Source organism: Mirounga angustirostris, unplaced genomic scaffold (assembly GCF_029215605.1).
Source record: "Mirounga angustirostris isolate CCGP_5_RB_7025 unplaced genomic scaffold, mMirAng1.0.hap1 SCAF_16, whole genome shotgun sequence".
In the NCBI taxonomy this organism is placed as follows: domain Eukaryota; kingdom Metazoa; phylum Chordata; class Mammalia; order Carnivora; family Phocidae; genus Mirounga; species Mirounga angustirostris.
In genome coordinates, this window is record NW_026991724.1 from 45,219,814 (window position 1) to 45,231,890 (window position 12,077).

Genomic DNA, 12,077 nt, shown 5'->3' on the forward strand with positions numbered 1-12,077 from the left:
TTTCTAGACATCTAGGAAATATAAGAAAGAATAAAGAAATGGCATGGATTTTCAGCATATCAAGTGACATTTTAGTTAGATGTAATATGTTTTGCAGTGTTTTATAATCACTGTATTTTTTCTGTTTAAGGTTTGAAGTATTAAGTCATACTTACTCTGCAGTTTCAGTTTCATGGCACTCTGTCTTAATATTTAGGAAATTTTCAGATTTGTATTAATATAGGTATAAATTGACTAATAAAGAAATTATAAGAGTAGTAGTCATTGTTTCACTCCACACACATATATAAATCCTTTATTCTTTCCTAGTTCATTTGTTCTGTTGTTTTTATAGATGCTTTCCAGACAATATCCAAGATTCTAACAATTCTAACTATTCAAGGTGGCACCATTACCATATCATCAGTTTACCTCTCTACATCCACTCAGATAAAATAGGAATATACTGCTCTTTACCCTCATATTCCTCATTACTCATAACTTATGCCCTAAAAATTTTAGGCTCCAACTGTTTTACTTTTACCATGAGTTGAAAATGTCCCATCCTATCTGCTGGTAATATCTTTGTCTGAATCTCTAGTTCCAAAGAAGTTATCCATAAACTTCTTTTTTTCTTTAAAGATTTTATTTATTTATTTGACAGAGAGAGACAGCGAGAGAGGGAACACAAGCAAGGGGAGTGGGAAAGGGAGAAGCAGGCTTCCTGCGGAGCAGGGAGCCAAATGCAGGGCCAGATCCCAGGACCCCGGGATCACGACCTGAGCCGAAGGCAGACGCTTAAGGACTGAGCCACCCAGGCACCCCATTATCCATAAACTTTTTTTTTTTTTTTAAGATTTTATTTACTTATTTGACAGAGAGAGAGACAGCGAGAGCAGGAACACAAGCAGGGGGAGTGGGAGAGGGAGAAGCAGGCTTCCTGCCAAGCAGGGAGCCCGACGCGGGGCTCAATCCCAGGAGCCTGCGATCATGACCTGAGCCAAAGGCAGACGCTTAACGACTGAGCCACCCAGGCGCCCTATCCATAAACTTCTTAAGCCAAGCTTTCAATCTCCCCACAAAAGAAGACCTCATTTACAATTCTATTATATTCTATTACACAGTATGTTTAAACCCATACTGAAAACAGAAAATCAAATAATTCCTTTAAGATGAGGAGCCATTCATTAATATGACGGATCCATTATTCTCTTAGCTTGCCGCTCTTTCTTTAAAGGCCTATAGTGAGTCACCACCACAAATGATTTTAATTCCTTATGGGAAAACCTGTTAAGGAGTTTTACTAGGTGAATTTTTAAAAATCTATCCTTATCATGAGTCTAATAAATACCAAATTAATTTTTATCAACAAATAAAATGTAGTAATTCTCTCAACTTTATGAAGGCTGTGTATTCAACTTCCATATACTTGTTTTAGCAAAAGGTTTCTCAGGATAATTATGCCATAAAAGATTAAGGCTTTCTCACATGTATAGCAAACACAGGGTGTATGAATCAGAACTATAATTCCAAGAGGCAAAAATCCAATTCAAATTAAGCAAAAAGAGAAAATTTATTGGATCACAAAAATTAAAAAGTAAAAGATGGTATAGACTTCAGGCATGATTGAATTCAGAAGGTCAAACAATGTCATCAGATTTGTCTCTTATCTCCATTTTCCTCTGTCTTGGACTGATCTTGGGAAGGCTTTCCTCATGCGGTGACAAAAAAGCTACTGGTGAGTTTTGAACCTTGAAAAATCCTTTAAATCCGTGAAACTTGCAATTCCAGGAAAAAAAATGATCTTTTCTTACTATCCATAACAATACCCCCCTAGGGCTCTAGTGGTCCAAACAGGGCCATCTGCCACTCCCTTATTAACCAAATTGTGGCCAGCCTATGACCAATCCACTGCTCTCCCTAATAGTTTCATCAGAATGATATGCACTGAGGGTGAGGTAAGTTTCAAATGGGGCATAGAACAGATCCAAAAGTAATAGATGTCTACTATTCAGGCTATTTCAAATAAGGGATGCTCATAAACTGAAGGCTTTTCCATATTTACTACATTCATAGAATCATTAACCAAAGAATTCACTGATATTTATTTAATAAGGACTGAGTGGTGACTAAATGTTCTTTCATATACTTGTTATAATCAGAGAGTTTCTCTATTATGAATTTTCTGATGTCGTCTAAGGGCTGAGGCACAGCTAAAATTATTCCCACACTCATTACAGTTATAGGGTTTGTCTCCAGCATGAATTCTCTGGTGTAGCCTAAGGGACAAGATCTGATGGAAAGCCTTCCCACATTCATTACATTCATAGGGCTTCTCTCCAGTATGAATTCTCTGATGCTGATTAAGGTATGAGCCACAACTGAAGGCCTTCCCACATTTGTTACATTCATAGGGTTTCTCTCCTGCATGACTTCTCTTATGATGAATTAGAACTAAAGCATCACTGAAGGCTTTCCCACATTTACTGCATTCAAAAGGTCTCTCTCCACTATGTATTCTATGATGTCGATTAAGTTGTGAGTCAGTCCTAAAAAACTTCCCACATTTGATGCATTCATAAGGCTTTTCACCTGTATGAATTCTCTGATGTTGATTAAGGTGTGAGCGATAGCCAAAAGTCTTCCCACATTCATTACATTTAAAGGGTTTCTCTCCTGTATGAATCCTTTGATGCAGAGTAAGGGCAATGCGTCTGCTGAAGGCTTTTCCACATTGATTACATTCATAGGGTTTCTCTCCAGTGTGAATTCTCTGATGCTGATTGAGGTGTGCACTCTGTCTGAAGGCTTTGTTACATTCCTTACATTCATATGGTTTCTCTCCTGTGTGAATTCTCTGATGTTCAACAAGGAAGGCATAACGGCTAAAGGCCTTCCCACATTCATTGCACGCAAAAGGTTTCTCTCCAGTGTGGATTCTCTGATGTTGAGCAAGGTGTGCACTCTGTCTGAAAGCTTTGTTACATTCCTTACATTCATATGGTTTCTCTCCAATATGAGTTCTTTGATGTTCACTGAGAAAGAAATCATGGCTAAAGGCTTTTCCACAGTCATTGCATACAAATGGTTTCTCTCCACTGTGAATTCTCTGAGGTTGAGTAAAGAATGAATAACACCTAAAGGCATCATCACAGTCATTGAATCCATGCGGTAATTTTCCAAAATGAGTTGCTTGATGTTGAGTAAGTAATGAGTGGAAACTTAAGAGATTTGAAAAATCATTACTTTCATAAGGTTTTTCCCCAGGAGGAATTCCTGTATCTTTACTAAGGTATGTATTCTGGTTGAAATCTTCACATTCATTATCTATCAAAGATTCGTTCTCAGCAGGTAATCTTTTATGTTCAATTAGGATGGAATTTGGGGGAAACATTTTATCATAAATATCAAATTTATGTACTTGCTCTACTGTGGGAACTCTCTCTTGTGTTGAAAGTACTGATTTCAAGAGAACACTTCTCTCATTATTATTATATTTATTGTCTCTTTTCACAGCAGAGATTTCCTTAACAGCTGTCACTTGCCTGAAATGCCTCTCCTGCTTTCGTTGATGCTGCTCAAATTCACCCTTATATTTCCAGGCTTCTCTGAAACTGGAATATTCCAGGTCATAACTTGTAAGTCTTTCCATTACCATCCCCTGGGATATATCCTCTTCATCAATGTACCATTTTGGAGATAATTCCTTGATTTCATACCAAGACTCCCAGTCTGAAAAATATCAAGAAAGCAAATGTGTCCTTTTTGCCTCTGCAAGGAGAAAACTGTTATAGAAGAAACTGAAGAATTTAATTGGAGGAATGAGGGGAAAGTACATGGTTTTGACACCTTTCAAATATGAAAAAAATACAAAGAAAGAACAAAGAATGAAGAGAGCTGATAAAGGAAGATATATGTGTTGGCAATGGGGAGGAGGTTATAGGGGAAATGTAGGGCATCAAACACATTAATATACAGGTAAAATGCAGAGTATCAGCCATGGATTTTCTTTTACCTCAGGCTCTATCTTAACCAAGGCCCAAGAGGGATTTGTTCACTTATCCTCTATTAGGTCTACACTATTGTTCTTTTTTTTTTTTGGTAGAAATTCACTGTTCCCTCACCAACTTTCCTAGAACCTTCTTTCCTATGTTCATCACCCAGGGCCACTACATTCCCTCTTACCAAGAATAAATCTTTTCTCTACTCCAGGCAAATGGCAGCTTTATACAATACCTACTGTAATGCTGAGTAAAAGAAGACTGATGGGAGAAGACTAGATATTTTCCAAATTCAGGTATTCTGAGATGCCTGGAGCTCCAAAAATTCTTTGAAAAAAAGATACTCTGTACGTAGGCATATGAATACTATAGGGGAAGGAATTCCATATAGGGGACTCCAGGGGACAGTATAGAGTATAGCCTGGGAAAGTACAGAGCAGGAAGTAAGTATTGTATATGTGGAAGACATATTCACAATGATTGGAGTACAGAAATACCTAGAAGTCAATGGTATTAAGGTATTATGGTGGCATTCAGCAAAAAGGAGAAGACAGACAATTCACCCATATCAGTGATTGAGAGGAAAAGGAAAGTTATGGATTCAGGCAAAGTGGAAGAGAGTCCAGTGGGCATCCATGTGGCACAGTGGAAACAACACAGGGTTTGGGGTCATAGGTGAGTTTAAATCCTACTTCTTGACTTAGCTATCTAGTTATTCTAACTTTAACAAATTAACAAATTGATTAACCCAACTCTTGAGCGTCAGTTTCTTAGTAGGCAAAATGAGGTGACCTTACAAGTATGGTATAAGAATAAAGAATACATTTAGGGGCGCCTGGGTGGCTCAGTCGTTAAGTGTCTGCCTTCGGCTCGGGTCATGATCTCAGGGTCCTGGGATTGAGCCCCACATCGGGCTCCCTGCTTGGCGGGAAGCCTGCTTCTCCCTCTGCCACTCCCCCTGCTTGTGTTCCCTCTCTCGCGGTCTCTCTCTCTGTCAAATAAATAAATAAAATCTTTAAAAAAAAAAAAGAATACATTTAGAAAATATCTAGGAGTGTCTATTTCACTATATGTATTCAGTGACACTTAACATTTTAAAATGAAACAAATTAATATGTATTCATTAAGTTATTCTTTTTTTTTAAGATTTTATTTATTTATTTGAGAGAGAGAATGAGATAGAGAGAGAGAGCATGAGAGGGGGGAGGGTCAGAGGGAGAAGCAGACTCCCTGCTGAGCAGGGAGCCCAATGCAGGACTCGATCCCGGGACTCCAGGATCATGACCTGAGCTGAAGGCAGTCGCTTAACCAACTGAGCCACCCAGGCGCCCCTTCATTAAGTTTTTCTTATACTTACACCATTAGTACTCTTAGAAATTACATTTATGTCCAAAAAGGGATTATGAAATAGACTGATGGTCAAATGGCAAGACAAAGATTTACTGCCAAAGCCCAGAATTCATGTTCCCATGAATAGCCTAAACAATGACCCACAGACTTATAGACTGGATCTCCATCTTTAAAAAACTGTATAGAGCTATGCTGTCCAATATGGTAGCCACTAACCACATATGGCAATTTAAATTCATTAAAATAAAAGAAAATTTAATTCAGTTTCTCAATAATACCTAGCCATATTCCAAGTGCTCAATAGCCAAATGTGGCTAGTGACTACAATACTGGAAAGCACAGATATAGAATATATCCATCATCACAGAATGTTCTACTAGATGTCACTGGACAGAGATCCAAAGTAACATGACAAAGATGTTATGGTGGAATGAGGAAAAAACAGAAAAATAGGGGCATCAGTCAGTTAAAGGGAGAGAGAAACAGAATAGAGCTTTGAACAGAGAAAATGAATAGTGGTCAGAAATATCTTATAAATCTCAGGAAGCTGATGAATAGAAAAATAAAGAAAGGCACCTGGATTTAGCCAAATTGGAGGGAGCAGAGCCAGACTGCAAGTGGTAAGGCAATGTAAGAGAATTTGAAGTAAAGGCAATGAGTGGAGATTATAATTGGTATACAAGTAATTCGAAGAGAGAAGGTAGTATGGTGTACAGAAACACTGAAAAGGTCCTATGAAATGGTATGAAATTATTTCAAAGGAGTTTTTTTTTTCAAAGAAGATTTAAGTGAACAAAAATATAAGACATAACTGTACAAAAAGGAAAACATACATACACATGCTTGCTTACCCCAACTTAATTTGTATCAGGTCAATTTCAATCAGAACTCCACAAGGATTTTATCTCTGAACTTAAATTATTTTAAAGAATGGATGGCAAAAGATGAGCAATAATATAAAAGAAAATTCTAAAGAAAAAAATTCTAGGACCAGTAATATGACCTAAGTATTGCATTTTATACCTTCCTTTCATTAAAATCCCTATGAAAGGTCTCAACCAAGGTGATTTGTAAAATTCTCTTTAATTATGGGGAAATGTCAAAGAGAAACACACCTGAAGCATACAAATTTATGGGATGCAGAGGAGAACAAAGAGCTCTGTAGTTCATCCCTTACCCCCCCTTCCCTCTCACAACCATCAATTTGTTCTCCATATTTACAGGTCTGATTCTGCCTTTTGTTTATTCATTTGTTTTGTTTATTTAGATTCCACATGAGTAAAGTCATATGGTATTTGTCTTTCTCAGTCTTATTTCACTTAGCAGGTACCCTCTAGAAGTCCATCAGTGTTGTCACAAATGGCAAAATCTCATCTTTTTATAGCTGGGTAATATTCCATTGTGTATTTATACACATCTTACTTCTCCATTTGTCTATCGATGGATACTTAGGCTGCTTCCAGATCTTAGCTATTATAAATAATGCTGCAATAAACATATGGGTGCATACATCTTTTTGAATTAGTGTTTTTGTTTTCTTCAGGTATATACTCACTGGTGGAATTATTGGATCATATGGTATTTCTATTTTTAACTTTTTGAGGAATCTCTACACTTTTCCACAGTAGCTGTACCAGTTTACATTCCCACTGGCAATAGACTACGGTTCCTTTTTCCTCCACATCCTAACCAATACAATGGTCTAAGTTTAAAAATTTTTTTAAAAAGCAAGTTGTAAATAGATGCATATAAAAATTGCATGTGTGTATTTGTGCAAGGGAAATTCTAGAAAGATATAGATCCAACCATGCACAATACAGGTCTTTAGATGATATCTTGAGAGAAGAGTATACTTCCTACTTTATACATTTTTTAATTGCTTGAATATTTTCTAACAATATTATTTCTATTTCAAAGGAAAAAGGAAAGGGGTGCCTGGCTGGCTCAGTCAGTAGAGCATGAGACTCTTGATCGCAGGGTCATGAGTTCAAGCCCACACTTGGTGTAGAGATTACTTTAAAAAAAGAAAAAAGGAAAAATGTTATAGAGCAGCCCTAATGCTGCTGGTCCTTAACTGCACATTTCCATATCAATCTAGATGCAGATTCCATGTGTTTTTTCCATGAGATTCCCTTCAACTAGGTGTGTTCAGGATGATGGAGTTTACTCAAATAAAAAACAACTCAGGGGCATCTAGGTGGCTCAGTCAGTTGAGCATAGGCCTTTGGCTTGGGTCATGATCTCGGGGTCTGGGGATCAAGCCCCTCGTCAGGCCTGAAATTCCACCTCATTTTTAGGGACTCTGGGACCTCAGAGAGTCAGAAATAGCCCAGTGAGCACTCTCACCACTTCTCTCCCTTAACTACTTCATATGATCTCTCTACAAATCATTTACTATCTTTTTTACTCAGTGCTGTGCTGAAATATGTGATGGAAAAGAACTATCCTCTTTAGATGGATCATGATTTGTTATGCTGGAGATCAGTGCAAATGAAATAAAGGACAGAGGTGTGATTACTGAGTGCCCTATTAAATAGGGGGGTCCAGGATGGCCTCTCTGAGGAAGTGACATTTAAGCTAAGAAAAGCCCCAGTGAAAGTAGGGGGTTATTAAAGCCAAAAAAAGGGGGCACCTGGGTGGCTCAGTCGTTAAGCGTCTGCCTTCGGCTCAGGTCATGATCCCAGGGTCCTGGGATCGAGCCCCACATCAGGCTCCCTGCTCAGCGGGGAGCCTGCTTCTCCCTCTCCATCTCCCTCTGCCTTTCCCCCTGCTTGTGCTCCCTCTGTCAAATAGGTAAATAAATAAAATCTTTAAAAAAAAGGGAGGAGGAATAGCAAATATGAGGTTGCTGTGGTGGGAAGATGTCTGACGTATTCTAGGAATATCGCTGAGCCAGGATCCTTAGAGGGAAATGAGCACTATGAGATCAGAGGAGTAGCTGGGGAACAAGTTATGTGGGCCCTTGAAACTCATGGCCAGAACTTTCAGTTTTGTTCTGAGGGTGAAGGAGAGTCATTGGAGTGTTTGTGATTTAATGTGATTTCTATTTTAAAAGGAAAATAGAAAGGAAGTAAGGGTGGAGCAGGGAGATCAGTCGGGAGACTACTACAGTAATCCAGGTGGAAGGTGGTAGCTGCCTGGGCCGTGGTGGTGGCATTGGAGCTGGGGGGATCTGGGGTATATGTTGAAGATAGAAAATATGGGATTTGGCCAGGGACTGGTTGTGGAGTGTGAGAGAAAGAAAGTCAAGGATAACAACAAAGATTTTTGACCTGGGCAACTGTACAAATGACCTTACCATTTACTGAGATGGAAAGACAGGGCAGAATGATAAGATGGGAAGAAAAATTGAGTTCTTGATCTATTAAGTTTGAGAGACCTGTTGGATACCCAAGTGCAATAGTGATTAGATACCTGGAGTCAGGATTGGAGGTATGCATTTGAGAATCATTAGTGTATTTAAAGCTATAGGACAGGATAGGATTTTCTTTTTTTTTTAGATTTTATTTACTTATTTGAGAGAGAAAGAGCACACACATGCACACATGAGCAGTGGGGGAGGGGAGGACACAGGAGAAGGGGCAGAGAGAATCTCAAGCAGACTCCACGCTGAGCGAGAAGCCCCACATGGGGCTCGATCTCAGAACCCCGAGATCAAGACCTGAGCCAAAAGCAAGAGTTGGACGCTCAACTAACTGAGCCACTCAGGCGCCCGTAATTTTATATTTCTATAAGATACATTTCTAAAAGAAGTGTTAAATAAAACTATAAATGTACGTATTTTATTTTATTTTTTTAAGATTTTATTTATTTATTTGACAGAGAGATAGAGAGCACAAGTAGGCAGAGTGGCAGGCAGAGGGAGAGGGAGAAGCAGGCTCTCCACCGAGCAGGAAGCCAGACATGGGGCTCGATCCCAGGACCCCAGGATCATGACCTGAGCTGAAGGCAGCTGCTTAACCGACCGAGCCACCCAGGCGCCCCTAAATGTATATATTTTAAATATTAATATCCATTGTCAAACTGCCCTCCAAGGTAATTTTTATCAACCTGCATACCTACCAGAACATAAAGTACATGTCTTCAAACTAATCTACACTGATTGGTATCATTCTAAAATTTTTGCCCCTTTAAGTAAAGAGTACCTCATTATTTTATAATTTACAATTTTCTGATTGTAAAATAGAGCATTTTCATACATGTATATGTACCAGCTTTGTATTTTGTGGTTTCTTCTTTGGTGAATTATTTATTTGTATCTTTTACACATATTTTAAATGGACTAGCATTTTTTTTTTAAGATTTTATTTATTTGACAAAGAGAGAGACAGCAAGAGGGAACACAAGCAGGTGGAGTGGGAGAGGGAGAAGCAGGCTTCCCACGGAGCACGGAGCCCAATGTGGGGCTCAATCCCAGGACCCTAGGACCATCACCTGAGCCGAAGGCAGATGCTTAATGACTGAGCCTGCTAGGCGCCCTGCACTAGCATTTTCTTTTAAGTGGTTTATAGAAGTCATTTATAAATTTAGGGCATTAAGGCTTTATAGTATTTTTTCCCTCAGATCATCACTTTTTTTTTTCAAGTCATCACTTTTTATTGTCACATGTCATCTTCATTTACAGTGCTTTCAATAAAATTTTTGAAAACACGTTATGAAGTCAGATCTCCCATTTTTCCACTACAGAGTCTGGTCTTGATGTCATTTTAAGAAAGACTTTCCAAAATTCAGTATTCTACAAATACTATCTTAACTTTTAAGAAAATCTCTTCACATCACTAATTTAAAAAAACACTTTGTTATCAAATATTAGGTTCTCATATACACACGGGTGTATTTCTGTACTTTTTCTATTGTTCCACTGATCTATTTCACTACCCTTATAACAGACCAATCTCCCCCATGGATAACAGGCAATATTCTTTAATATTAAAAATTGAATCAAGCAGCATATTTAATGAATAATACACATGAACAAGTATGCAATTCAGAAATACAAAAATAGTTCAGCAATAGGAAATCTTTACTATAAATTCTTATAGAATTTTTCTTCTATAAATTTTATGGAAGAAAAAATGTAAAAGAAGAGAAAAAAAATAATTGCCTTAAAAGATGCTGAAAATATATAAAATCCAAAAGCCTCTCATGCTTAAAATATATACACCCATAGGTACAATACATAGAGCTAGGAGTAGGAAAAAAAAAAAGGTACATTTAGTGTGAAACACCTGAAAATGTCCTGTGATATCAGAAAGAAAAAAAAGTTATAGCAACTGTTCAACATAGATATGGAAACTGTAGTTGATAAAGTAGAACTGAAAACAAGAAAAGGTAAGAGGGAACATAAATACAGAAAGGTCGCTACATCCAGCAAAAATTTTGCCTTAACCATCTAGGTACAGAGGAATCTGTATCTCCCAGACTCCTGTGCAGCCAAGTGACTGAATTCTGGCCAATCAGAAGTAACAGATGTCACAAATGCTACTTCCAAACTAGTCCGTTCAAAATGTCCTTAGAGATCCCCATCCATTTTTATCTTTGTGTGTGTGTGTGTGTGTGTGTGCGCACTGAGTGTTTGTCTGTCTCTGTCTCCTCCCTCTCTTTTTCACTGGCTGGCTTCAGAGGATTCAGCACAGGACTTCAAGGCAATGGTGAGTCCTAAGGGATGACACAGCCAACAGAGGAAATACGACTGCATATCTGAATGACAGTACACAACAGAAGTCCCAGATAAGCTCACACAGGATTGTGACATGTACAAGGAACAATCTTTATTGTTTTTATTCACTGAGGCTTTGTTAAAGTAATTAGCTTTATGTTGACTAATACACTCAGACAATTGAGTAAGAGAGTGCAATAAACTGCCCAGACAGATGAATATATGCAATACTTTTTCTATATACCAACAATAACCAAACATTGAAAAGGAAATAAAGATATATAGTAAGGAAAACAGCATAGCACTGGCTTAAGAATAAGTAAATGGTCAGTGGAACAAAAAAACAGAGGACAGAAATAAGATTCTTGCAAACATAAGGACTTGGCATATTGCAGAGGTGGCATTACAATCAATAGAGAAGAAATGGATTAATATACAGTACTGGGAAAACTCCATGTGGAAAAAAAAAAAGCCTAATACATCATATTTTAAAAGTAAAGTCCAGATGGATTATAGGGCAAGACTGAAAAACTGAACCTTAGAACTATTTAAAAATAATACAGGAGAATATCTTTATGACCTCTGTTAGGGGAAGATTTAGTAAACAAGACTACAGTAAAGAACAAACAGTGATGGAAAAGATGGGTGAATTTGACACTATCGTGAAAAACTTCTGGGTGAGAGAAGGCACTACAAAGGTAAAAGGCAAGGGACAGTCTGGGAAAAGATAACAAAAACACACATTATAGAAAAATGATTAATGCTCAATACATAAAGAAGTTCTACAAGTTGATAGGAAAAAGACAAATAACCTTAGCTCAAAGAATGGGTTAAAAATATGAGCAGGTAATTCACACAAGAGAAAAACTGAATGGTTAATTCATTTCCGGAAAAATGCTCAGTCTTACTAGGCAAATTAAAACAATTTCAAGAGCATTTCTCTTCCATCATACTGGCAAAAAATTATCAAGGGCAGTATCACAAACTTAAATTGGAGAATATCAAGAGAATAAGGAAACAGAAAATCGCAGACATTGTTACTAGAGGTATGAACTGACACTATCACTTTCAAGAACAATTTGAGTATC

The 12,077-nt window shown here is 37.8% G+C and overlaps 1 protein-coding gene across 9 annotated transcripts in view; it reads right to left on the reverse strand.

The window, feature by feature from the left end:
* Positions 1–1,533: 1,533 nt before the first annotated feature.
* The window catches only part of ZNF527 (zinc finger protein 527), a 66,122-nt gene continuing 55,578 nt past the window's right edge, over positions 1,534–12,077 (reverse strand). For all 9 annotated transcript variants that reach the window (XM_064581356.1, XM_064581351.1, XM_064581358.1 and 6 more), the window contains one exon: positions 1,534–3,711. In XM_064581356.1, the coding sequence (XP_064437426.1) occupies positions 2,138–3,711 (1,574 nt within the window). In that variant the 3' untranslated portion in view covers positions 1,534–2,137. The remainder of the gene's footprint in view (positions 3,712–12,077) is intronic.